The sequence below is a fragment of the Acanthopagrus latus genome, chromosome 5, assembly GCF_904848185.1.
Source record: "Acanthopagrus latus isolate v.2019 chromosome 5, fAcaLat1.1, whole genome shotgun sequence".
Taxonomy (NCBI): Eukaryota; Metazoa; Chordata; class Actinopteri; order Spariformes; family Sparidae; genus Acanthopagrus; species Acanthopagrus latus.
In genome coordinates, this window is record NC_051043.1 from 19,904,582 (window position 1) to 19,931,832 (window position 27,251).

Sequence of the window (27,251 nt, forward strand, 5' to 3'; positions counted from 1 at the left end):
ATGAGTATATTTATAGGAGGCGGGGCTTCACGGCCAGCTGAGCGCCTGTCATTTAAGCGATTGGTCGCTTCTATTCTGCTCAACCAATCAACACGCGGAGATTACGCCTTCGTTAAAATATGCAGATTTATTCAAAAATCCCGCTCCGTGATTGGACTATGGATTAACTCGAGACACGCCCAGTACACGTGCTTTTTCTCTCCTCCCATTCTTCAGTGCCAAGGGTGGCTGCTGCTATAGAGCCCCGGCTGTCAATAGATTGTTTTATATCTAACAAAACAATAACTTCAACGAACAGTCATCTTACATGAAAGCACAACTTTACATAGTCACACCGCACTGACAGTATGTATTTAATTAATTACAGTTTGTGATCTTAATATTCACAAACAAATGTAAATGAGGTAACCCCCTTCTTCTCTTCCGTCTGTACTGTCACAGAGCTAAGAATAGATCAGCTACACGTTGTATCCCCATATTGCCTTGCAGCTGCACTGAGCTCCACGCCCATCTACCCAGAGCACACTGGGGCCTGATTATACCGTGCTGAGGAGAGGAGAGGAGGCCTGTGCAGATAAAAGAAGGGCCTACTGAAAGCTCTGAGTGGAATAAAGGATATCACATTTACTGCTCTCGGCCATTCACCCAACACTGTTCGGATGTTGGCTGAGCAATCGCAACACATTTCACTGCAGAATCACCTCGCTATATTATATATATATATATATATATATATATATATATATATATATATATATATATATATATATATATATATATATATATATATATCTATATATATAGAGAGAGAGAGAGAGAGAGAGAGAGAGAGAGAGAGAGAGAGAGAGAGAGAGAGAGAGATAGATAGACACACAAACAAAATAAGCAAATGAAATAGCGTTTTCATCATGATTGTTGGTTGTCCTCCCATCCAGTGTTTATTTGTTTGAGATGTCCCGTTACCAGAGCAAATTCTAATTTGTGACCTGACCATATTAAATTTAGCTGCTTGAGAGCAGAGTGTTGTTGATGCTTTTACTGACAAACTTACCACCAATTAACTTCCTTCTTCCTACATAAAAAAATTGTACGGAAGCCAATGGAGCGTTTACGTTTTGGAGAGCACCAAATCTGAAGTGCTGATTCTACTGAGAATAACAGATATTTGATGCAGTTTTAACATTTCTAACTGTCACATCTTATTTGAGAAGTAACGTTTGCATTTGCAGCCTTTAAGCCGTGTCCAGTTATTCATCAAATCATGTGTTTTGAAAAGGGAAATGAAAGCTTTTCAGCAGGACTGCTAGAAGAAAGAGACACATGTATTACAGGGGGTCTTGCGGCTCTCAAAAACAAAATTCCTGCCACTTATTGGCCACATGGACAAATAGTACATCAGTTCATAAAATTGATACAACAGTCCTGGTTTTTACCATCTGTAACAAACTCTTCTCTTCACATTTCGACATCTTTGTTACATTAGTTGAGTGACTGGCGCCCCCTGCTGTTTATTCACCAGAACAGTTTTGTTCCTCTCCGATCTCAAAGTGCTGCAGACAGAGCGACTTCCTAATCACAACCCTGGACTTGCTGGAATAATTCAGGCAGTAAAGAATGCCTTGAATGAGGATTTTCACTATGACGCCTTCATTTAAATGGAAGAGGTCAGTGACCAATCAATTGGCAGAACCAATCTGATTTAAATCAATGAGTGTGCAGCATGTTGGTAAGTTGGAGCTTGGAGTTTTTATACAAAAATGCAATCATTCAAGATAACTTTCCAACATAATATATCCACAAGGCACTGCTTAATGGAGTTAATATCCTTACTGCAAACTGTGAATTATGTGACAAAGAGGGTTACGTACAACTTCCTATATACACACAATTGTTGGGCTAGTGAGTGTTTAGTCAGCCTGGGCAGTCAAACCAAGTACAACTCCCCAGAAACACTGTAGAAAATCTCACTCACATTCTACAAACTATATACATCCCTTCCCTCATGAACTCTCACACAACACATATTATATTCAGAAGCGTTGTCAGAATTTGTCAGCTGTTAAGTCATTTTTGTTTTCTTTGACCCCTCTGCTCCGTGCTCCCTCTTCCTCTTCTGTCTGTTCTTGTGCCCTTCCTCTTGTCTGAACTGGTGCCTGTTAAAAACATAAAAGAGAGGCTGGTGAAGTGAATCTGCTGGACTAACATACTAGCATTTACAGCCAGCTCTATCTAACATCATAATTAAAAACAAAAACGTGTTCATCTATACAAGTGTTTGGTAACAAGAGACACAGGATATTAAACCGTAGGTCAAGGCCCCTTTGTGTGAAAAAATGTGTGTGACTGTGTTAAAAGGCTCCTGGTTCACAACAAGTCTGTGTTAATCTCAAGTGTAGTACGTCGTGTTGTTATCTCACCTGGACTGCCAGCGTCGGCCGCTGTTCCACACTCTACCAAAAGAGGGAAGCCAGTTGGCGTCTGTATGCGAGCTGTGATCAAAGTTGGCACCAACTCTGTTTGGTGGAAGCTTCCTCAGCTTCTCTTGCTCCTCTGACAAAAGACAATTGAGGCCATTTTTGTTATACAAAAATCTTTGTGAGATTTTGATAATGATCAGAGACAGATATGTTGATACTATCAAGTGCAATTCATTTCTAAAGGGTAAAGCAGTAGAATGAATTTGTATCTAAACTTGTTGCAGTGATTGTGTGAGGGCATAACTATATACTACTACTAACTATGAAACACAGCTTCTCATGGAAATCGTTATCGAGGCTGGAACATTTCTCTGTGCAGACAAACTGCTCAGTTGACAAGTGATTTACACAACAGACTTCTGTGTGTGATTCTTACTGTGTTTAAGGAAGTCTTGCAACGAAGGGCCAATCTCCGGTTGTGCTGCAGCTCCAGAGGTCCCCTCCTGAGGATCATCCTGAAGCCACGGAGGGACGGCACCTGTGACACACAGAGGCTTAATGCTTACTCTTTGTTAATCACACGCTGGGGTGAACTGAGCTCATACATTTTAGAAACAGTGGATTAACTGCAGGAGCGTTGAAATGCACGGAAAACACAACAGAAAATTAGTATATGTTTTATTAGGTTGACAGAAACCAATGTTTGTTGCTCAATACAAATGCAACTTGTTTTTTCTGGACTATGTAAGATGTAATGTGATGTTTAGTGAAGAATAATAATCCTCAAAGAAATATTACTATAAATGCAAAATGCATCCAACAATTTAAAAAAAATCACACTGATCATTGATTCTACCTAATTGGGCAACCAAAATAAAAAGTAGAAATAAATACAAGTTAATAATAATGTATATGGGTTTTAAATTTACACGTAATTGTATCATTTCAACTCTACTCAAAAGTACAGCTTACTCTGAGCCTTAAAATATATATAACTCATTCTTGGCAATATTGTAGATACTCAGCTATAACACAAACTCATCACTGTACCTGTATGAACATTTCCACTGTTCGATGAATCCTGTAACAGAGAATCATGGGATCAAGTGATGAAAACAGGTTTGTATAATAAGACTATTGCTTTTCAAACACAATGATTTTCTTAATGAGAGCTGTCCATTTACCTGATACCCTATGAAAGTCAGGCCTTGTCCTGCTGCAGCACGTGGTACTTCCACCATTGAGTCGACAAAGCCGCTCCCCGTTGGGCGGTCTGAACACTGAGGCGGAAACTGAGAGCTGTTCCCAAGACAGTAAGATGAGCACCAGAGCAACATTTTCAATTGTATTTCAAGTGCTTTTAATAACCAGATGCAAAGAAGGATAAAATGACAATGATGGCCAGTGTTACCTGACAGGATCCTCTGCAAACACGTCTGTGCCGTTGGGTCCATTGAACTCCGGCTCTGTGTCACGCTGATATTGATTCAGGAAAAGCCAACAGGGTTTCACAGTGGAAGTCTGAGCACTAATCATGGGTCATCTCGAATTTTATCACCCCAATTTGCCCCAAATGTCGACACAAACCCCTCTCTATTCAGGTTTCTTTTTTCTTTTTCTTTTTTTTTTTTACCTCTCCAACTTTATTACAGCTCTCAGTTTGGAATTTTTTTTGTCAAATTTTGTTACATTTTTACTTGAAAATTCTGTTAAAAATAAACAACAACCTTGTCCTTCAATTATTTACCTACTTTGGTAATTAATCATTTGAGATGACAACTGAAACAACAGTTAAGGCCAAAGTGATGGATACTGCCAGTGCATCCCTGGAAAACAAACCTCTAAAAGAGACTGAAGAACCTCTTGACGATGCCTCTCATGGGCCCGAATGACTTCAGCTTGCTTCAGCGATGCAAGGAAGACAAGAACAAAAACAAAACAAATTTAAGTCTGGTTGAAATAACATTCCTTAGGTCTCTATGTCAGTCTGTCCACCACTTTGCTTATGACATATGAAACATTTCAACAGCTATTGTATAGATTGCCTTGAAGTTTAGCAAAAAAATCATAATTTGCATTTAGCTCCAAACACCAGTGTGCTTGATTAAGTATAAGTCTAGCTAAGTCGTCATCACAGTTCATGTGAAATTCATTTTTTCAGGGTGCTGTTGTATTACCTTTTTTATGTATTCATCTTCCTTCTCCACAAATGATTCCAAAGCGTTTGCCACCTCAGCTTTAAACCTAAACAAAAATCAAACAAAACATGATGAATCTTTTATTTTCCAAACACTTTATTCATACAGACTTTTGGTTCAGTGGGCTTACCTTTCACTCTCCTCTTCTGTGATAATGACCTTGTCTCTAAACTTGGGGTCTGCCTTATTGTCCCACCAGAATTTGTGAGTATTCTTCCTGTGCTCTGGGCTGAAAAAAAAAACAGATATATTTTCAAAGTCAAAAACAACACTACCTTGGCACAACAATTAATGAGGAAAAAGTAGGAATATGAGAATTCCTTCAAGCCCACAGACATTTGACAAATGTGTAGAGCAGCTTGCATTGAGGTATTAAGCCAAAATAAGCTAGTCAAGATTCAGTTTCTTTTTCAGTGGTGAAATCATGTGGCTCATGCCAAAGTTACTAAAAAGATATTTGATTACACACTTTTCTAGGATACGTGTACGTGAAGCCAGATACGAGTGAAAAAAAACAACAAAAAAACAAGCTCAATAAAAGTTACTAGAATAAAACTTACGTTGCCATGTGTTCTATCAGGCCTCCGTACAGCACAGTCATATTGCCGTCTGTAACATTTCTTTCAACTTCAAGCCCGCAGCAGTAGCACCAGAATGTCTGTTTGTGCTGTGTGCAATCAAACTTTTCTACTTGGGGTTTTTTAAGCGTTCGGCGAGCTTCCTTCACCTAGAAGACAAAGGTTGCAACAAAAACAGGAAACATAAAAAGTTACACCAATAATAATACACAGATAATGTGATGATTTCCCATCATGTAACGGTTATTGACGTAGTTACTTGTTAGGTCTTATTTATTTAAAAAAAAAAAAAAAAAAAAAAAAAAAAAGCAGTGGTGAGGAATAAGATTTTCTGAAAAACATATAGGTATAAGAATTAATAATTAAGTGTGTGTGATGTACAAACACTCTACTGTAATAATACATTATACCACACAGAGATAAACAGCTACATGTGTTATGTGCTGTAATAAGATATGTTACTGCATCATCTACTACGACTCAAGTTATAGCACAATAAGAAGCCCAAAAGAAAACAACTTAAATCTTGAACAAACGGAGAATTTCGATTTGACTTCTCTATGAATAACATTTCCACAATTCATTAGACTGATTATAAATGTAATGTTCACGATGCACCACGCAGCAAAATATGTTAAACATAAAATCAGTGTCATTCAACAGGTGACACAGAAAATATAATTTGTGAAGATGGTGTGCAGGTAAAGTTAGCATCACGGCTAACGCTGTACCCTATTAGGCTGAGCTAAGTGGACGAAAATAGGCAGACAAAATACTCATGAGTCGATATTAAACTACTTACCTTTTCTAAGAATTTGAGAAGAACCACTCTGAGTCTGCTCTGGTGATTTTTTCCGAAGATGTGTCCCTTCCCCGTGAATGTTGTTTGCCTACATATCGCACAGTAATATGCACCCATTTACACTTCGTGTGAGAAACAGATAATGTGCTAAAACTAAGCTGACTAATCTAAACTACGACACAATCATTTGAGGTGCGTATTGGGTATTTTCCCCTAATGTATCTAAATGTAATCGGACAGAAAATAAACCAGCACAAGCTAGCGACAGTAACTAATTACCGGAAGTAGTGCCGTCTCTGTATCTGTCCCCCACGGAAACGGGCAGCAGCGACCAGTCGCGTTCCCCCACGTGAATGAATTGAGTTAAGATGACAGAGGATTGACCATAAATAAAACTATAGTTTTAATTAAACAACAATGTCTGCGGTTAAGCATTTGAGTTTTTAATAAAATGTCATCAATTGAAGGCGGAACAAATAAAAGCTCCGGCACTTCCACTGTCCGAACTTATCAGCGTGACACCCAATCAAGAATGAATGGAAATAACTGGAATACGGTATTATGGCCTCGGTACAGATTATAATTGAATGAGTTATATAAACAACAATGTCTGCAGTTGAGTGTTTGAGAGACTTCGTTAGCGAGCGACTTGCTGCTGCTGCTGAGGAAATATTCGCAGTTTTTCGTAAAACTATCGTCGAGTACGAGGAAGAGATTGCACGCCAGTGCAGACTGCTGGATATCGTTTGGAAACCTGAAATAAAGTTACACAGGATAGGTGAGTAAAACTCAGTGACAACGTTCACCAACATCACTCCGTTAGCATGCTCAGCATTGCTAATTAGCTTTAATTATGTAGACCTCTTGCTTATTGCTTTGGCGTCTGTGTCACACATTTTCTTATCTTGCTCCCTCAGAGCTCCCACAGCAGCATGTCTGTAAAGAGGAAGAGCTTCTCTCTGACCAGGAGAGGAACTCCAGTCTGCACCAAGAGGACCCAGAGCCTCCACAGATTAAAGAGGAACAGGAGGAAATCTGCACCAGTCAGGAAGGGGAGCAGCTTGTACTGGATCAGGAGACTGATTCAGATCAGAAAGTTGGCGTGAATGGAGACTTTGGATCAACTACAGATGCAGAGACAAAGCTACAGGTTGAACATCACGAGAGCACAAGTCACAGTAACAATAAATGTAAGTCTGCCACCTCAGAGAGTCTCTGTGATTCTCGCACTGGTAAAGTGTCTCATAAATGTGGCACCTGTGGAAAAATCTTCCAGCACGAGTCAAAATTGCAGAGACACGTGAGTGAGCACACACGTGAGAAGCCGCTGCTTATAGTGAAGCAGAAGCCTGATACCCTCATGTTGACTCCTACTTATGAGGAAAGTGACCATAATGAAGATGACACTCTGCATTTTGAAGATGATTCAAGTCAGAGTGGAGCTGAGAAAGGCACTGTTGTAAACATATCAGTCAAAAGCGCCGTGCTACCAGAACCAAGCGCTGACCGTCACCTCCTCTCCCACAACTCACACGAGAGTGAGAGCCAAGTTCACAAAGGGGCCGAGCATAGATACTCAGCATCAGCTAGAAATGTAGACACAAAACTACAGAAAAGACTGAGGATAAATTTGTGTAGGATCAAGCTAAATACTTGCAAAGATACAAAGCCGGACAAGCTTATCTGTGAATATTGTGGGAAACACTGTAAGAGTAAGTCCAAATTGGTTAGACACATTATAACTCACACAGGTGAGAGGTCATCTTTTTGCAACACCTGTGGAAAGAGTTTTAGGGACAAGTATACGTTAAGGAGGCATACATTGATTCACACAAGTACGAAGCCATTTCAATGCAAACTATGTTGGAAAAACTTCAGACTTAAGAGAACCTTTGAAGGCCACCTGGCATCCCATGCAGGTAAAAGGCCATTTTAAAGCAACACATGTGGGAAAAGATTTTCTCAGAGGACAGTCTTGAGAAGACATTTAAGTACTCATACCCCTGAGAAGTGTACTTGTAAAACATTGGAGAGCACTGTGGTGACTTGACTGTCTGTGTGAGAAGTGAAAGTTAAAACTGTTTAAATTGAGATACTGGGAAAGGTTCAGTGTAACTCCAGATTGCATCTACGCCTGACAATCCACAGGGGTGAGAAGTTGTACTCATGAAACACCTGTAGGAAAAAACGTTGTCAGTTGTGAGACTTAAAAAAATGTCATGTCTTTATTTGAACACTGCTGTTTTACAGCATGAGGTCCCAATATGAAAATACTGAGCTCACACTGAAACACTTTCTCATTAATAGTGAGCTATTATTGTTGTTATTATTTTTATATTTTGTTTTATGTATGACCTGTGAAAAAGGTGGACTTTTTGCAATAAACCCCAACTGAATGGCATTTTTTTTTACTGGCATGTGACTTTTTTGTATATTCTGTTATAATTTTGTATCACATGTCAGCTCTCCAATTTTTCACCAAATAGTTTGAATAACTGCTTATAGGTGGCTGTAGTTAAAGGTGCATGAAGAGAAAGGTACTTGACTGATTTTTTAATTTTTTAAAATTTTTCTTATGCCTAAACAAACTGAATAAACACACTCTTCATTTTCATGACTGAACAAACTAAATAAAACTAACCACGAAGGGCAACAATTATAAGTACATTTTTTTAAACTGAAGTTGAAATATCAGTGAGGTTGCAAAATGTCATACCAGCACAACAGTTCGTATGCTAAGTTTGAAGATAGAAAATACCTCTGCGCGGAATAAAACAATAAATAACAGCGGAAGTGAACAAAGCAGACGTCAGTCGCGTCAGCTGCATGGGGTCACTGGGTTAACTGACGGGGGTTGGTGGGTCAGTATAGCTATTAGCCACCTTCACTTTAGCTTAGCAACAATGGCTTCAGTCGAGTATCTGAGAGAGTTTATCAGCGAGCGACTTTCTGCTGCTGCTGAGGAAATATTCAAAGGGTTTAAAAAAGCCATCGTCGAGTACGAGGAGATCGATCGTCAGCGCAGACTGCTGGATGTGGCTTGTAAACCCGAAAGGCAGTCGCCCATGATGGGTGTGTTTATTATCACAAAACATAATTATTTGGTTTGCCAGCATCTCTGCATTTTTAATTTATCCCAGTTCTCTGTTCCTGCAGGGCTCCCACAGCAACATGTCTACATGAAGGAGGAGGAGGGTCCCGCTAACTCCAGTCTGGACCACGAGCAGCCAGAGCCTCCACAGATTAAAGAGGAAGAGGAGGAGCAGCTTGTACTGAAGCAGGAGCCTGACACCTTCATGTCGACTCCTACTTATGAGAAAAGTGACCCCAAAAGAGATGAGACACTGCTTGTGAATCCTGACAAAAGCCAGAGTGCTGCAGAGGAAGAGCCCCCAGCTAACATGTCTATCAGTTGGGTAAAACATGAATCTGACGATGAGAATTCAGATGCATCAGAGTTGATGAATAAACAGATCGTTCATAACATGTATTTAGCCGAGAGCCGAGATCAGACAGAAGGTGAGCACGGAGGCATCTCAGATTCACCAGGGCCAAAGAAACCCCAAAGCCCCAGCAAAGACGTATGCAGCCTCAATTTGTCAGAGATTCACTGTAACACTGTCACGGGTAAAAGGTCCTTCAAATGTGACACCTGTGGGAAGGACTTTAAGTGTTGGTCAAAGCTGAATATTCACAAGAGAATCCACACAGGCGAGAAGCCGTATTCGTGCAGCACCTGCAGGAAGAGATTCAGTCAGACGTCTGGACTGAAGGCTCACAGAAGGATCCACACAGGCGAGAGGCCATATTCCTGCAACACCTGCGGGAAAAGGTTCAATCAGACATCCGTGTTAAACACGCACATAAGAATCCACACGGGCGAGAAGCCGTATTCGTGCGAAATATGCGGGAGAGAGTTCAGGTATAGCGGTGACTTAAACGTTCACATCAGAAGAGCCCACACTGGCGAGAGCCGTATCGCTGCAACAAATGTGAGTAAAGATTCTCTGGAGTGTTTGAATTCTCAAGGCATATAAAAGTGCATAAATGCAAGTAGTGTTTGGAGCCACGGAAATGCAGCAACTTACTAACCCTTACCCCCAAAATCTCCATAAACTGGACAAACCACCACTGGATAGGTGTTCACCCACTAAAATGAATACTCTATTAAAAACTACATATTTGTAACCAACCACTATGCTTAAAGAAAAGGTCACAATATCATCAAGTAATGAAGTAGGACATGTCAGTAGTCTAATCGAGTTGAGTTGAACTAACTGTGTCTTTCTTCTAATATTACTTGATTAGTCATGTTTATGTTAGCAACAGTTTTTCTTCGAAACAGCACAACTTACAACTGAATAATTCTTTCTTGCTTGACCTGTGAAAAGAATATTCTTTTTTTTACTAATTTACTGTGGAGTGGATAACTCCAGTAGAAAAGAATATCAGATTTACAATGAAGTCTTTATTGTGAGTTAATTTTGCTCATCAAGACGCCAATGGGTGTGACTGATTTCAAAAGTAAATTTAGTCAAAGAGAAGAAGATTTATTTTGAGAGTGTTCAGTCATAACCTGCAAGAAGTACTTTAATGATGCAGCTCATCAACTGGTGGTTAAGTGAAAATATTATCTGATACTGTTTGATAATTTGGTCAGTGGAGCTGCCTTATATTGAATAAGTGTGTATGCAGTGATGTAACTACATTTACTCAAGTGCTGCATGTATATATTTACAATATTGATTGTCCTCAGATGGCCAAGATAACATGTGTGATGGAAATTTTGTATTTAAAACAAAGATGTGAACTGAAGTCTTACACAGGAATGTTCAGTGTAGTTGTTTAACATGACCTGTAACTTGTGACCTTGTTTTAGTCCGTTTTATTACCTATGTCTGGTGTTGAGTGACCACTGGAGCTTATCACTTCCTTCTCTGTTAAGTATCCCTTTAAGTGCAGGTCATAAATTAGGAACTATTGTAGTGAAAAACACACCCACAGAGAGGGATAAATACCATGCTTTTCTCTTCACATATTGAGTCTTCACTTTGTAACAGACCTGTGTGTTGCTCTGTGAATGCTCCTCTTGTACAAGATTAAAACCTTGTTTGAACCTTGAGCTGATTCTGATCTCCTTCCTCCAGTTCTAAATTATCGCAGAATTATTTTAACAACATGTATATCAAGATATTGCATAATAATTTTAATAATAATAAACATGTTGAATGAAAAAGAAAAAACATCAGAAGGTTTTTTTTTGACTACTTTCATTTGATGTTACACATACTTGACGTTATTACTTTTCAACAGGGTTTGAATAGAAAATACAAAATAGTGAGAAATACCTTTCAAAACCATCCAGATCTTCACAGTGTTTCCACATCCAATGTTTTGCTTCAACAGTAACAATGACTTATCTGATTGTAACAGTTGCCACTTAATTTTCCATTTGTCCATTGACAAGCTGATTAATCGACAGACTTCAGCTTTACTACTCGGCCAGTGAGCTCTTGGATAGTTTATTCCATGACAAAACGTATATAAAGGTGTTGTATCATTTGTACATACAAATCTGAACATTTAACTAAAGTTGTCAAATAATTGTGGTGTAAATTGTTGGTTTTAGTGTTAAGATTCTAAATCCATACTATAATGTCTTTATTAAAAAAATAAAAAAATACTGTATGCCAAAATGCTCGAAAAGACTTAACATAAACGTAGAAAACGAATTGCCTGTGACATAAAGCGCGAAACATGTCCCACCAAGCTTAACTGAAGGCGGAAAGGAAAGCTAACTCATTTGCTACTGACGGAACATAATACGGTGACACCCACCGGAAGTAAACACTGCAGGTGCTATTAGCGTTAGCTTCATGGATGTATGGAATTAGCAGGTAGACAGTATTGTCTCCGTAACGTAGATAAGCGTTTAATTAGCACTAAACCAACAATGTCTTCCGTGGCGTATCTGAGAGAGTTCATCAGCGAGCGACTAACTGCTGCTGCCGAGGAAATATTCAGAGTTTTTGAAGTCACCGTCGTCGAGTACGAGGAAGAGATCGACCGTCAGCGCAAACTGCTGGATGTGGCACTGAAACCTGAAATAAAGTTAAACAGGATAGGTGTGTAAAACCTGGTAACAGTAAGGCTACAAAACAGATGTATTAGATGTATTTATAGTCCCAAATATGTAGCGACCAATATGCTAACTTTCCTCCACTGTTTTTCTTTTTCACACCAGTGTGCTACTCATTTTTCTCTCTGTCCCTGCAGAGCTCCCGCAGCAACATGTCTGTAAAGAGGAAGAGGAGGAGGAGGAAGTTGCTGACCAGCAGTCCTGTATCCAGGAGACGAACTCCAGTCAGGACCAAGAGGACTGTAAGCCTCCACTGATTAAAGAGGAACAGGAGGAACTCTGCGCCGGTCAGGAGGGAGAGCAGCTTGTTGTGAAACAGGAGGATGATATCGTTATGTTGATTCCTGCTTATGAGGAAAATGACCATAGTGAATCCGAATCAAACAGTGACCACCAGCTCCTTTCTCCTCACTCTCTTGTAGCTGAGAGCGGAGATCAGACAGGAAGAGGTGTGTATGAAGACTCTGGATCGAGCACAAATGCAGAGACAAAACCACAGAATGAACAGCAAGAAAGCACAAGTCACAGTCACAACTTTGAATATAACTCTACCATTCACGGTAATACTCACGCAGGTAAAGTGTCGTACAAATGTGGCACTTGTGAAAAGACCTTTCAGTATAAGTCAAAATTGCAGCGACACCTAATCGTCCACACAGGTGAGAAGCCGTACCTGTGCACCACCTGCGGGAAACGATTCTGTGACAATCCAGCATTGAAAAAGCACATGAGAATCCACACTGGTGAGAAACCGTTCATCTGCATGTTCTGCGGACAAGGATTCCCGTACATGTCAGTGCTGAATACGCACATAAGAATCCACACGGGCGAGAAGCCGTATTTGTGCAAAACATGCGGGAAAGATTTCACACGTAGCAGTGCGCTGAGGGTCCACATGAGAATCCACACGGGCGAGAAGCCGCACGTTTGCAAAACCTGCGGGAAAGGATTCCATGACAAGCAGACATTGAAAAGGCACATAAGAGTTCACACAGGTGAGAAGCCGTATACGTGCAAAACATGTGGGCAAGGATTCTCTCAGTCGGTAGAATTGAACACTCATATAAGAATCCACACAGGCGAGAGGCCATTTTCATGCAAAACGTGTGGGAAAGGCTTCAGACTCAACAGTGTCTTGAAGGTCCACATGAGAACCCACACAGGGGAGAAGCCGTACCTCTGTAACATATGTGGCAGCAATTTCAGTTATAGCAGTGGCTTGATGGCGCACATAAGAAGAGCCCACACCGGTGAGAAGCCATAGCACTGCATACCTGTGGTAAAAGTATACAGTTCGGTCAGTGTATGGCAGGGGTTGGCAACCATTTTTGATATGAAGTGCTATTTTAAAATCTTCTTGTTAAACAGTGTTTCACATCAGCCTTACGGTTAACATTATGTTTAATCATGACACAACATTAAAATACAAATATCCCAATGGTTGTGCAATTTTATTTCTGCAACATTTAAAAAAAAAAAAAAATCTAGTCATACAAGAGCACTAAACACAATGGCTGCCATGCGAATGAAAACATCAACATGAATTTGTTATTAAGTCCACGAATCTTATTCATCAGCAATAAACTGAACAAACAAGTTCTATTTTTTATGTATTTTTTTTTTAGTCCCTGTGGTTGCAAGTAATATGCTCAGTCCCCACAGTGCTTTTTATTAATTAGAGAAATTACCAAAATAAGCAGTATAAGCAGTATACAAGAATCCTGCCATCTCCAGGAAATCATATACATCAGAGTTGAGATCCTTCATCTTTTTCATCAGCAATAAACATTTCCAAAACGTCTCTTTATGCTAGTCTGCCATCGGTCCAGCTACTGTGTGCTAATTGGTGGTACACGTGCCTATGGTTGCTGACCCCTGTTTAAAGGATGATTTACATCCAGGTATCTTTGTATTTGTGAAACTTGTGAAACAACTCACTTATAGTGGTTTCTGTTTAAGACACACATGAGACTACAGAAATTGGGAGCCTTGTAATTGAAGCACTTGTGGGAAAAGTTTGACTCAAATCAGATCCTTTGAAAAAAACCCACAACGATCAATAAACTGCAGGAGAAGCTGAATCCAGCTGAAACTCTTGTGGAGAAGTTTCGCCTACAGAATTAAATGCACTTTTGCAGTAGCTACAACTGTTACTGATTGTATTTGTATACATTTACATGTAATTATGTAGTACATTTTCAACAACAACATCAAGTTTTGTTGAACTAATGTATGTCTTTCTTCATATTATGTATTACTACATAGCTTATATCTCTGTTAGCAACAGTTTTCATTGAAACAATCATAATCTCCAAAATCTTTATTACAAAGTGCAGTATTTGACACTTTAAAGTGTTTTGTGATTGGTTTTCCTTCATGTAAGGTTGAACGCAGGCTTTAGAGGTGGCACGAAAACACAAAGTGTTGATAATCTGCTTTATTTTAATGAAAATATATTCTTTAAATGGCAGCATTTCAGACTTAAGTTCCCCTTGTGCTTGTAGTGCGTACTGTTATTAGTACGTACCTAAAGGAAAGTAGCTTACAAAGTGCTGTTTTTTATTTTTATTTATTCTTATTTATGTATTGTAACAATGTAAGAATACCAGATTGACATTTCACCACAGGCCCGATCTGTTCATCAAGACTGTAAACGGGTGTGACTGATATCAAAAGTAAAAGTTTTCATAGTCAAGTTCTTTTCAAGGATATCAAACATAGCATGCAAGAGGTGTTGTAATGTTGAAGCTCACCACCTGGAGGTTAAGTGATATTGAACAAGTATATATGCAGACCCAGTTACTTACATCCTGCACTAATGTACAACATTAATTGCCTTCATATTGCCATGATTGCAAGCAACTTCCACACCGATATGAAATCTTGAAATCTTCTTCTTTTAGTAATTTCATTGTATGTTACATGTACCTCTCTTTAACTAAATTTCACAGGCAAATATTGTACTTATTAGGCCGTTAGATTTTACTTTACAGCTTAAGTGTGCAATTAACATACATAGAAAGACGTATAATAAGATTATTTAATGTGATGCCTTGTTAAACTGTCCTTCTGTGTGTGAACTATGTAAAAAAGATAAAATAGCTCCACCTCGAATAGCCGCCACAGAAAATAGCTTTTTATACATCACGGCCTCAGTAACGCTGAGATGGGCCATTGCGCACGAGTACTTAAACATTTCATACTTTAAATGCATTTTTCAGAGAGTCATTTTGCTAGTTTTACTAACATTTTTATTGCATGCAGTATTTTTTTACACTGTTGTAGAAATTCAAGGAATGCTCATTTTTTTTGCATCGACATGGCTGAGAGGCCTCCTCAGAGTCTTTCGCTCCTGCCATACTTCTTTTGTGAGGAGGCTTTGGGCGTCTGCTGTCTCTGACATGAACTGTTTTCCCTGGTGGTGTCAGTATGCGTGATTCTGAATGAGGAAATTACAGTATTAAGCTGAGAGAATGCAGTGGTTTCTGGTGCGTCCATGTTTACATGCTGTAACAAGGTCTTCTCTCACACCAGATATGTGTTGTAATAAACATATGTATTCAAATAAGGACAACTGAGGCGAATTGAGTTCATTCTTTTATTCATCATAGCGAAGACTGACCAGAAGTTTTTAGTGTTACACATCTGTGTTGGGTTTTTCCCAGGCTGCTGATGTGTTTTTATTTTGCTGCTGGTGAGGAAACTGAGAATCCTCTCCTCTGTTTTTACCCATTCGATTTCTTTATATTCACGTTTTGGTACTTTTTCGTCACCTGTGTTAACTTCTTACACCCATGTTTATATGTTTTATTTTTAACAAATCACTGTCTTACAGATTGGCTGGAAAAGATTTAGTTAAACATGACGTGTGGAAAATAATATAATTTCACAGTGAAGTAAAACGAGACTGATGCCCGAGCGGAAACAAAAAAAAAATAAAAACCTATCTCACCTCCACTGACGGACCCGTTAAACGGTGACACCCGGCGGAAGTGAACCCCAGAGCGACAGCTGGAAGATGATATTGCGATTGTAACGTGGATAATATTTAATTTGTTGGAAATAAAGCAACAATGTCTTCCGTGGCGTATCTGAGAGAGTTCATCAGCGAGCGACTAACTGCTGCTGCCGAGGAAATATTCAGAGTTTTTGAAGTCACCGTCGTCGAGTACGAGGAAGAGATCGACCGTCAGCGCAAACTGCTGGATGTGGCTCTGAAGCCTGAAATAAAGTTAAACAGGATAGGTGTGTAAAACGTGACAACAGTAACATCAAACAGATCCATTAGATTTATATATCATGCTAACTGTTAAGGTCTACTGGTACTTTTCCCAGTCAGCATAATATTATAGATTGTGTCCTCTGTTCCTGCAGGGCGCCAACAGCAGCATGTCTTTACAGAGGAAGAGGAGGAGGAGGAGGAGGCTCTGGCTGAACGGCATCTCTGTGACCAGGACAGGAACTCCAGTCTGGGCCGAGAGGACTCAGAACCTCCACAGATTAAAGAGGAACAGGAGGAGCTGTGCGCCAGTCAGGAGCTTGCAGTGAATCAGGAGGCTGATACCTTCATGCTGATTCCGTCCTACGAGGAAAGTGAAGCTGAGTCGAGCGGGGACCACCACCCGCTCCTCGCTGACAGATCTCATCATTTGGCCGAGAGCCGCGATCTGAAAGTGGGCGTGCATGGAGACTTCCGATCGACTACCGATGCGGAGACAAAACTACAGATTGGACATCACGAGAGCACAAGTAACGCTGAATATAACTCTGCCACGTCAGAGAGCCCCGGTGATTGTCACACAGGTAAAGTGTCTCACAAATGCGGCACCTGCGGAAAAATCTTTCAGTACAAGTCCAAACTGCAGAGGCACCTGAGTGTGCACACGGGCGAGAAGCCGTACGTCTGCAAGTTCTGCGATCAGAGGTTCGGATACATGTCGGCGCTGAAAACCCACGTGAGGATCCACACGGGGGAGAAGCCGTACTCCTGCAAGGTCTGCGGGAAGGACTTTGCGCTCACCACCGCGCTGACGGCCCACATGAGGACGCACACGGGCGAGAAGCCGTACCTGTGCATGACCTGCGGGAAGACCTTCCGCACCATGCCGCCGCTCAAGAGGCACATGAGAATCCACACGGGCGAAAAGCCGTTTGTGTGCAAAACGTGCGGGAAGACGTTCTGTCGGACGTCAGAGCTGAACACGCACACGCGGATCCACACGGGCGAGAAGCCGTACTCGTGCGACATATGCGGCAAAGATTTCCGACTCAACGGCGTCTTGAAAGTTCACATGAGGACCCACACGGGGGAGAAGCCGTACCTCTGCAAAATATGCGGCAGCGATTTCAGCTGCAGCAGTGGCTTGCTGGTCCACATAAGAAGAGCCCACACTGGGGAGAAACCATAGCACTTCAGCACCTGTGGGACAGGTGTATGATTCGACACGGTGTGTGTGTGTGTGTGTGTGTGTGTGTGTAAGTGTGAGCAAAGGTTGTGTGTGAGTTCCTCTGGTGTGATCAGACAGACAGCTTTCCTGTTTTTCCGCCCACTGGCCCAAAGTCATAAACACCCTTCCTGCCAAAAGGCCCAAATGAAAGGAAACGACAAACTCATATGAAATGAAAAGCTACGTTTCTTACACAACAGTGTTTGCAAGATGTTGCAGATGATCAGCTGTCAGTGGTCAGTGGTGAAAACACAAAATGGGAGCACTAGCTGGAACACTCACTCAAATCACATACTTGAAAAACCCACAAGGTTCAATATACACATGAGAAACTCATCTATTAAATGAAATGCACTACTGAAACATCATGTGACTTCGATACATTTTGTAAGTGTGGGCCACATACTGAACAAGTATACAGGCAGTGGTGGAACTGAACTACACTGATTGTCATCATGACTCATTTGGCTGAGTTAGCATGTAAATAATCTTACAGGTATGAAACCTGGAACACTGCAACTCAAAAAAACCAAAACACTTTGATTATATGTTACACGTCTGTTTCACTAGATCTCCCAGGAGAAAGTGTTTTTTAGGCCTTTAGATTTACTTGACAACTCTAGAGTGTGCTGTGTGTGTATTAGCTTGTTTTACATGATACCTCATTAAACTGTCCTTCCTGAACTCGGTAGAAAATAAAACAGCTCCACCTCGTCTGATTCATCCCCTCACGTGTCTTTTGAACCAGGGTGCCGGCGTCAGTATTTGTACAGTACAATGAATTGAAATGTGTTGAGTCTGAAAGACATGAATCATTGCTGTTTGTACATTGTGGCCTCAGTAAAGCTGAGATGGACCACTGAGCGTGAATGCTTCATGATCACGTTTGTCCTGAGAGTAGTTCCACCAGTTTAATAACATTGTAAATGCATGGTGTGTTTGTTTCCGTTGTGGTAGAAATGTACAGAATGTTTAACTTGTATATTAGCATGGGAGCCTCCTCAGAGGCCTCGTAGTGGAAATTCTCCTTTATGTGATAGAGAGTTGCTAATCCTCCGAAGAATATTAGACTCCGCGTGATGAATCAGATCTCTTTAATACATGCCGCATGGAGAGAAGCTCCAGAACGTTCCCTCCACCTCCAAATGTTACTGAATTCAATTCAAAACAGAGAGGGGGCTCACCTGCTTTTACAATAAGTCATCAATCATTTCTTCCCAAAACTGTGACCCCCTGAGGTTTGGGTTGATGATGCCTTTCCAAGGCAAGTGACCCTTTGATGTTTACTTAGGACAGTAAATGTCACCTTATCTACCTTCCTGTTACCCCTCAGGTAGAGAGGATTTCCCTTCGTGAGTCTTTCTGACACTTCACCAAAAGGGAAATCTCCCCTCCTGCTCTCTCATCCTGACCCTGTTCTTTACAGCACATTGATTATTGAATGGAAAACTATGTAATGTCTCACAGTCTTCACACTCGACTCGCTTGATGTTAGGAGGCTTTGGGTGTCTGGTGTCTCGTAAGTCTGTATTTAAAGGGGCGCTGTGTAGTTCTGGAGAAGAGGAAAAGTCAGAATTTTTATAGTTAAAATATCAAAAGAGGTAATAATACAAACTCAGAAATAAGTATCCTTCCATAGCGGAGTAAAAGCTGTTCTCAGAGGCAAATGAGAATCCCAAGAACAGAGTTTGAAGCTAGAAAGGTGGCAGGGTCCGCCACATATTAACATAAGCAAAACAGTATTAGATTTTGTCGTCCTTCAAGATCAGTTTGTTTATTCAGTTTATGAAGTCATGACAGTAAAGAGAGTTTATTTATTTTGTTTAAGGATAAAAATAACGTAATTGAAGATCTTTCTCTTCCTCCACAAAACTTCACAGTGCATCTTTAGGCTGAGATCATGCAACACTTATTTAAGTTTTTGGACTGTGTCCATGTTTACATGCTGTGGAACAATCTCTGGTCACAGATTCCTTTTTGTAATAAACTTTTTTTAACCGAGGCTCTTGTTATCAAGCTGTTTTGCTGCTTTTACTCAGCTGTGTTAAAGTCCTCCAGCCCTGCTAACAGGAACCGCTCAAGACCGCATCAGTTAAAATTGAGTCACACAGAGAAAATTTCATTTGCTTTCCCGTCGGATGAAAGAAGAGCAGATTTGACCAACATGTAAATTGCACGGAGGAATAAATCAGGTTCGAATGTGTTTGAATTGTCAGCATTTAGAAATGTAGGAAAACTAAAGAAACAAATCATGTGCAGTAAAATAATTGTTAACACCTGAACAGTCCTGTAATACTTCACCACCTCTAACTAAAACAGGGATTGCAAGTTAAGATTCTTTAAGGTGAAACTGAACCTCACCTCGTTTGGGTGCTACCATCAAAATACATTCGGTATTGCGATTTGGAAGTGCAACTCCACTGTTACAAATAAAAATCCCAGGTCTGCAAACAATTTGTCAGCTGTAATGTAGGTGTTGAATGCACACAAAACTCATTCAGTCACAACAATGTTATGTGCTGAAAACGTGTGTAACGCTGTGATGATACCCTCTCACTGAAGTTACATAGAGCAGAGAGTGATGGGGAACGGAGGGAGTGTGACAACATTCAGCCTATTACAAGACCGTGTTCCATCAAAATTATTTATCAGCTGTTGATGGCATGACTGTCCCTTACAAGGCATGATTTCATCCAGATCTTATTTAAAAAATTTAAGCATAACTTCAAAAACTTACAATGGAGGCTCTTAGACTGTGTCGCAAATTAAGTCAAACTGAACTGACTGTGCTTGTGAACCTTGCAAATGTATTGTCAGTTTCTCAGTGGTATTTCCACTTGAATAATCTGACTACTTCAAACACACATTGCAAATATGTTTAAACAAAAAATAATTTTCTTAAAAGACTGGATGGACTTAATAGTTTTCAGGGGAAGATTTTTTAAATAAGAAGACAGAGATATTCCTTGACAGTTATTTTCCAATTTCATACTGTTTTACTTTGAATATATGTGTATATATTTTACATTCATATTTATGCTATGGAACAGATATTAATATATATTTAGATAATATTAAGAAGTGCAAAACAAAGAGAAATTGTGAAAAAATGTGTACATTAAAATGTGTAAACAAGCAGAGATGCCACAGGTTGCCACCACCTGCCAGTGCCACTGGGAGGATCTCCTGCTGCCTTACTCTCCTCTCAGAGCAGCTTGTTGATTCAGTTCCGGGGAAAAAAAACAAACAAAAAACATATTTCTGCTTTCAGTATGTTCAACATTCAAATTCTGAGTCAGAACTTCTTCTCTAAATCTACATGGTGCCCCTTTAACTTTGGAAACAAAGCCATCGGGTGAAAGCGGAACGAAAAGCTTGCGCACTCTCCCGGTCGGAACCTGACAGCGTGACGTCCAGCGGAAGTAAACAACATCGCACGTTAGCTTAGTAGCTGCATATGGGAGAGGACGTGGTAGTCGTAGCCCTGCGACTTTATTTGATTGTTAACAAACAAAACGACGTCTTTAGTTGAGAGTTTGAGAGGAGTTATTAACGGGCGACTGAGTGCTGCTGCTGAAGAAATATCCTAATGTTTTAAACAAACTATCGAAGAAATCAGCGCAGAATGCTGGATGCCTTTTGGAAACCTGAAAAACAGTTACACGGGCGAGGTGCGTAAAACACAGAAATTAGATTTTAATATAAGCTGTTCAATGTATCTGCTAAATCTACGTTATTCTGTCCCTCCACAGCAACATGTCTGTAAGCGGGAGGAGAAGACGGTTCTCTCTGACCAGCAGATCTGTCTCCAGGAGAAGAACTCCAGTCTGGACCGAGAGGACCCAGAAAATAAAGGGCAACAGGAGAAACTCTGCACCAGTCTGGAGGGACAGCAGCTCGCAGTGAGGCAGGAGGATGACACCGTAATGTGGATTCCTGCTTGTGAGGAAAGTGACCACCAGCCTGAGCGGGCAGACTCAGGATCAACACGATATTTAGAGCCAAAACCAAAGGACGGGCATCAGAAACACAAACAAGCACTGTAATACTCACTCAGGTACAATGTCTCATAAATGTGACCAGTGTGGGAAAGTTTTCAAGTTCAAGTCAAAATTGCAGGCGCACCTGAGGGTCCACACAGGTGAGAAGCCCACGAGATGCCATTGTTGCAGCATCTGTGGAGCAAGATTCCGTCTGAAATCAGAGCTGACAAGTCATTTCGGGATGCACGCAGGTGAGAAGCCGCATTCGTGCAAAGCCTCCGGGATAGCTTACGAAAATAACAGCGGCCTAAATGCCCACCTGAGAAGTCACGCGGGTCAGAAGCCACATGCCTGCGGCGCCTGCGGGAAACGGTTCAAAAAGGCGACTGATTTAAAAACGCACACAAGAATCCACACGGGGGAGAAGCCGCATTCGTGCGAAATCTGTGGCAAAGACTTCAGGCTCAGCTGCGTCTTGAAGGTCCACATGAGAAGCCACACGGGGGAGAAGCCGTATCCTTGCCAAGTCTGCGGGAAAAGATTCTGCAGCGCCTCGACGCTGACCAGGCACATGAGAATCCACACGGGCGAGAGGCCGTTTGTCTGCAACACGTGCGGCAGAGCGTTCTATCGCACGTCGGATCTGAAAACTCACACGCGAATCCACACGGGCGAGAAGCCGTACTCGTGTCAGATATGTGGCAGAGACTTCCGCCATGCCAGCGTCCTGCAGGTTCACATGAGGAGCCACACGGGGGAGAAACCGTATTCCTGTCAGATATGTGGCAGAGATTTCCGACATGCCAGCGTCTTGAAGGTTCACATGCGGAGCCACACGGGGGAGAAACCGTACGTTTGCACGACCTGCGGCCTGAGATTCTCGGTCGGGTTTGTACTGAAAAGGCACAGGACGTCTCACAAAGATCAAGAGCTACATCACTGTTAAAAGATTCTGTTGGATGCCAGATTTGCTGAACATGTGTGGGAGCTTTCAGACATTGCGGTAACTTATCAGCCCGCATGAGAAGAGCTGTATCTTCTGTTGGATCTGAAGGAAACACTGTTTTGATGCATGTAAGACCACAAGTAGCCTTGTTCAGTTCTAGTGATTGAATGTAAAAAAAAAAAAAAAAAAAATACACTAGATCTGAGGAGCTACACGTCTGCAGTCCTTTTAGGGAAAAAAAGCACTTCGCAATTAGTTGATCATCGATCATTTTTATCACCAGGGTTAATCCTGAATCAAGATGGTCATATATATCCCGACATGTATGACTGAAGAAAATCTTTCTGGCCTGCTGAATTACAGTCCTGTATTGGTTTCCAGATTTATTTTGAATTGCCTGATCCCGTCACAGTGGCTGAGGGCTCGACTTGCTCTTTGCATCCCCCACAAAAAAAAAACAAAACAAGTTAAATCCGTGGATGTGTGGAAATATAACGGATTCCAAATGACAAAAAACAACATGGAGAAGAGGAGGATACCACCATTCACCATTCTTTGATTGTTTTCAACCTTAGAGAGAAAAGATTGTTTTGTGTGAGTGAATAAAAATGTTTTCTAACTAAATGTGAAGTTATTCCACTATATTTTAGTGCAGTTTATTTTTATTGTTTGTTTGTTTTGCATTATTAGGTTCAGTTGTTGTGATAATATTGTGAGGGCTGGAGAGGATAATTGTCACAAGAAATGTTCATATCGTTCCATGCCCACCCGAGCCACACTATATATATATTTCTCTACTAAGTTGAATATTCTCTGTAATACTGTGCAGGAAAAAAACTCCTTAAAATGTGGGAAAGCTTCTGTGGCTACAAGCATGTAGGTTGATATTCTGCCAAAACATGTGGAGGTTTAGATTCAGTAAAAAGGTGTAAGTTCTATATTTGTGGTATCTTATTTACACTGAGCGCACAGTGGTGGCTATAATTCTAACATTGTGGTGTGAAAGACCGATAGTGTGTGTGTGCATGAGAGCCTTTAAAATGTCATAAAAGTTCATCTTTTCAAAAGCCCAGCGTCTTATGGTTCTTGTCTGTAGTTCTAGTGTCAGATAAGTTCAAAACTCCCAAAAGTGAGGAGCCACTTAACAATTCCAGCACTTGAATAACTGCCACTTGATTCACACACTTGAAACACCCCAGGACCAGTGTTAATGTGTGTATATATGTCAATGTAAAATGTACATTTTTATTGCACTACATTTCTTTGATGGCTACATCACTTTTAGAGCTGCAGTATTTTGATAGAATTAATTCATTAGCTGGGAAAGATGAAATGAATCAACTATTTCCATAATCGATTTATAACACAGTAATTTTGAAAAGTCAAACTTCTTATTCCAGCTTCATAAATGGGAGTGTTTTCTGGTTTCTGTTGTATTATTGGACAATCATATTGTAGACTAAGTTTTAATTCATTTACTAAATTGTGCCTCTTTAGTCATCATCAGAAATCCAAGAACATTGGGAGACTGGGTTCTGACTTTGTTCAGAATCGGGTAAAAAAAAACAAAACAAACAAACTCAACAAAAGACTCAACCTCACTCATTCCTCTTCCATACTGGAGAGACAAAGTACCTAAGAAATAGCTTTCCTGTGTGATGATGACAGACATCTGAGCAGATTAATCCAAGTATTTCTCATGTGATCATATATGAATCATAATTCTGTGACCATTGAAGTTTTAAGAGCTATTTCTCCAGCAGCAGCAGTAGTTGATCACTCACTGACAAACTCTCTCAAATAACCAACTGAGGACATTGCTATTGAAGCTGCTCTGCTTATAAATCACTTTATTAATGACCATGTGACTGTTGTAAATCAGACCTTTTGCGTCTCTCTCAGTTGCCTGTACAAGCTTGTGGATGATTTGTTTCACACTCGGGGTGGATTTTCTGCAACAATCCAAAGGATGTGACTTTGTGAATATTCTTGAGGGTCTGCACTGCTAACAGAGAGCAACAGATGCTACAACAACAACAACGACATTAAGAATCAATGAGAATTAATTAAGAATTAAATAATTAGTAATGATATGACAACAGTATTGTCTTACAGCTACTTCGAGTGCATTTGTAACTTATAAACATGATTTTTTTTTTGTAACTTCACAAATGAGCATTCAAAAAAACAAAGAAGGAAGGATTACAATAAAGGAAGTTACTTAAATAGAGACATTGCAGTGTAATTCATGGTACATTCAAAATGTTCAGAGTACAGAAATCTAACCAACAAAATATATTAAGAAACTTTAGTTCATTTCTCCACAAGTCAATCAGTCAGAACATCGTCAGTGTATCCAACGTGAACAGGAGAAGAAAAAGGTCTCCACTGGAGTATTCAGCATGATGGTTCCTCCCCCATCTGTTTAATCCCATGTATTAGACTGTGCCGTACCAATACTTCCTCCCCTGTCCTGTAGGTTTGCTCTCATGTATTAGACTGTGCCGTGTCAACACACTTTTCTCAAAGTATCTCATGCCGCAGATCTTGCAAACAGACGGCTTCTCACCAGTATTGGCTCTTCTCGTGTGAAACCTCTCCCACATGTTTTGCAAACAAACGGCTTCTCACCTGTGTGAATTATCATGTGGACTATAAGGGAACTGCTAAAACTGAAACCTTGACCACATGTTGTGCATGAATACGGCATCTCATCTGTGTGTTTTTTCATGTGCATATGTAATCGGGACGACTTATACTTGAATGCTTTTCCACATGCTTCGCAAGAATATTGCTTCTTTTCACCTGTGTGCATATCATGGTCACTCTGTGACTAATTTGATTTGGGTACATCGATACTCTGTCTTCTGCTTCTGGGATGTGATTTCCTCTGGTACTGGTTCTGTATTTATCCGCCCATTTTCTGATCCCAGCTCTCAGCTACATGTCGGTTCTCAAAGAAGAGCTGGTGGTCTCCTTCTGGTTCAGGCTCATTGTGGTCACTCTCCTCATAAGAAGGAGTCAACATGATGGTGTCAGTCTCTAGCTTCAATATATGCTGCTGCTCCTCCAGACTGGCGCAGAGTTCCTCATGTTCCTCTTAAATCTGTGGGAAATCTGGGTCCTCTTGGTCCAGACTTGAGTTCCTCTCCTGGATACAGAACTGCTGGTCAGTGAGAACTTCCTCGTCCTCCTTCTCCATGCAGTTGTGTTGCTGTGGGAGCTCTGAAGGGACACATGACAGAAAAAGTGGGCAGAACTGTGTTGGTGAAAAGAAAACTTCAGACGTTCAGGTAAATTGGTACCAATGTGCATTTTATTTTAAATGGACATTATGAAGAGAGTTGCTCTGTTTTGTGTTTTACTAAAATAAAGTTTTGACACGTGTGCAGTTTGAAACTCGTACATATATAAACACCCTATCTTGTGTACATTTCAGGTCCCCAAACAATACCCAGCTGTCTGGACTCCGGGTCTAAACTGATGCAGTTTACTGAGCAGCTTTTATGTTGCAGCTATGAAGACAGCGGACACCAGGGCTTGAGTCTTCAATGACGCTGACTTTATTCTTTACCAAAAACAATTACAGTCACCAAGCACATTAACTTGTCCAGGTCACCAAAGCAAGACCTCGCCGCTGCTTCTCCGGTCTTTTTCGCGCCGAGCCGCGTAACCATGGCAACCCGAGCAAAAACACCTCTTCTTCGTCGGTTCTCTCCGACCCGTGCTCTCTGGTGCAACCTGGTGGCTACAACAGAGAACTGCACGCAACCATGTACAGCATTCAACACATCAGATAAACATGTCACTTCACCTCTTCCCTGCAGAACATGAAATTAACAGTTGTAAACAAAGAAATTGTGGGGTCCCCCTTTTAACCATAACAGTGAATCGTCACATTTACACAAAACTAAATGTTATTTTACACCCATTTCAACAAACTGTTACGTTCCTGAACTGCAAAATTATCACTTAAATTGACAAACATCATATTTGTGATAAATGGCACAATTCAAACAGGGAAGAGGAGGAAATGGTGCACTTGAGCCAGTAGCAGAACTGGCCCACATCTGGGTCACATTTCATTTTCTTTGCCCAGTTCTAGATGAAGTGGTTTGCTCTTGGCTTGCATGTGGCTGGCTTGTAGCTCAGATCTGGCAAACTGCAGCAATGAACTCAAGTGACATCATTCATTGGGCTCTGGATTAAAGAATCTCCAAAGGCCCCCTGTCCTATCTTACAAAGGTACGACTTCTCAGCAGCATGGGCTCTTCTCATGTGAACTGTCAAGTTAGAACAGTGTGTAAAACCTCTCCAATGTCTTTTGCAAACAAAACGGCTTCTCACCTGTGTGGATTATCAAGTGTGTATTGAAGTGGGAGTGTTGCTTAAACGTTTTCCCACATCTGTCACATTTAAAGTAAACATCTAGTCTATGTTGCGTTGTGTACAATCTCATGTGGTGTTTCAAGGGCTGGTTATATAGGTAAACTTTTGCACATTTTTTTGCAAGAATGATGCTTCTTGGCTTGGTGATGGTGTTTGTTGACGTTGACTTTTGTGTTTTATCCTCACGTGCGTGGTCAATACAGCCTTCTCAAAGTATCTTTTACCGCAGATCTTGCAAAGTACGGCTGCTCACCGGTATGGGCTCTTCTCATGTGAATTGTCACCTGAGCGCTACGTGCAAAGGCTCTTCCACACGTTGTGCATGAGTACGGCTTCTCACCTGTGTGGATTC

General features: G+C 40.8%; 3 protein-coding genes and 1 long non-coding RNA gene across 4 annotated transcripts; 2 read left to right on the forward strand and 2 right to left on the reverse strand.

Moving 5' to 3' along the window:
- Positions 1 to 912: 912 nt before the first annotated feature.
- On the reverse strand, positions 913 to 6,268 carry cenatac (centrosomal AT-AC splicing factor). The gene is made up of 11 exons (XM_037097120.1): positions 5,996 to 6,268; positions 5,176 to 5,342; positions 4,746 to 4,844; positions 4,595 to 4,661; positions 4,257 to 4,319; positions 3,829 to 3,893; positions 3,602 to 3,716; positions 3,468 to 3,498; positions 2,854 to 2,955; positions 2,418 to 2,550; positions 913 to 2,153 (listed from the first exon to the last, which is right to left on the reverse strand). The coding sequence occupies exons 1-11, from the start codon at positions 6,110 to 6,112 to the stop codon at positions 2,060 to 2,062; spliced, it is 1,053 nt and encodes a 350-aa protein (XP_036953015.1). The 5' UTR covers positions 6,113 to 6,268; the 3' UTR covers positions 913 to 2,059.
- Positions 6,269 to 6,298: 30 nt separating this feature from the next.
- On the forward strand, positions 6,299 to 10,369 carry LOC119018993 (zinc finger protein 135-like). Its single transcript, XM_037097119.1, has 3 exons — positions 6,299 to 6,773; positions 6,913 to 7,185; positions 9,152 to 10,369. Exons 1-3 carry the CDS (start codon positions 6,602 to 6,604, stop codon positions 10,030 to 10,032), a joined length of 1,326 nt encoding a protein of 441 aa, XP_036953014.1. The 5' UTR covers positions 6,299 to 6,601; the 3' UTR covers positions 10,033 to 10,369.
- A 953-nt stretch (positions 10,370 to 11,322) lies between these two features.
- On the forward strand, positions 11,323 to 23,575 carry LOC119018997 (zinc finger protein 271-like). Its single transcript, XM_037097124.1, has 5 exons — positions 11,323 to 12,120; positions 12,272 to 13,129; positions 16,509 to 17,540; positions 21,651 to 21,722; positions 21,816 to 23,575. The coding sequence occupies exons 1-5, from the start codon at positions 11,880 to 11,882 to the stop codon at positions 22,508 to 22,510; spliced, it is 2,898 nt and encodes a 965-aa protein (XP_036953019.1). The 5' UTR covers positions 11,323 to 11,879; the 3' UTR covers positions 22,511 to 23,575.
- Positions 22,683 to 26,680, reverse strand: LOC119018998. The gene is made up of 2 exons (XR_005074916.1): positions 25,917 to 26,680; positions 22,683 to 25,735 (listed from the first exon to the last, which is right to left on the reverse strand). It is a non-coding gene; the product is annotated as an uncharacterized LOC119018998 (long non-coding RNA).
- Positions 26,681 to 27,251: the final 571 nt, after the last annotated feature.

What these genes read in the sequence shown, in the direction of transcription:
- LOC119018997 (XM_037097124.1), top strand. Translation starts at nt 11,880, where the DNA reads ATGGAATTAGCAGGTAGACAGTATTGTCTCCGTAACGTAGATAAGCGT. An exon ending in CCACACTGGGGAGAAACCAT is followed by an intron (nt 17,541 to 21,650) that starts AGCACTTCAGCA and finishes GTACAATGTCTC; the next exon opens with ATAAATGTGACCAGTGTGGG. An exon ending in GCACCTGAGGGTCCACACAG is followed by an intron (nt 21,723 to 21,815) that starts GTGAGAAGCCCA and finishes GGATGCACGCAG; the next exon opens with GTGAGAAGCCGCATTCGTGC.
- LOC119018993 (XM_037097119.1), top strand. Translation starts at nt 6,602, where the DNA reads ATGTCTGCAGTTGAGTGTTTGAGAGACTTCGTTAGCGAGCGACTTGCT. An exon ending in AATAAAGTTACACAGGATAG is followed by an intron (nt 6,774 to 6,912) that starts GTGAGTAAAACT and finishes TTGCTCCCTCAG; the next exon opens with AGCTCCCACAGCAGCATGTC. An exon ending in AAGTCACAGTAACAATAAAT is followed by an intron (nt 7,186 to 9,151) that starts GTAAGTCTGCCA and finishes CTGTTCCTGCAG; the next exon opens with GGCTCCCACAGCAACATGTC.
- cenatac (XM_037097120.1), bottom strand. Translation starts at nt 6,112, where the DNA reads ATGGGTGCATATTACTGTGCGATATGTAGGCAAACAACATTCACGGGG. An exon ending in TTCTTCAGTCTCTTTTAGAG is followed by an intron (nt 3,894 to 4,256) that starts GTTTGTTTTCCA and finishes AATCAATATCAG; the next exon opens with CGTGACACAGAGCCGGAGTT. An exon ending in TGACTTTCATAGGGTATCAG is followed by an intron (nt 3,499 to 3,601) that starts GTAAATGGACAG and finishes TCTCTGTTACAG; the next exon opens with GATTCATCGAACAGTGGAAA.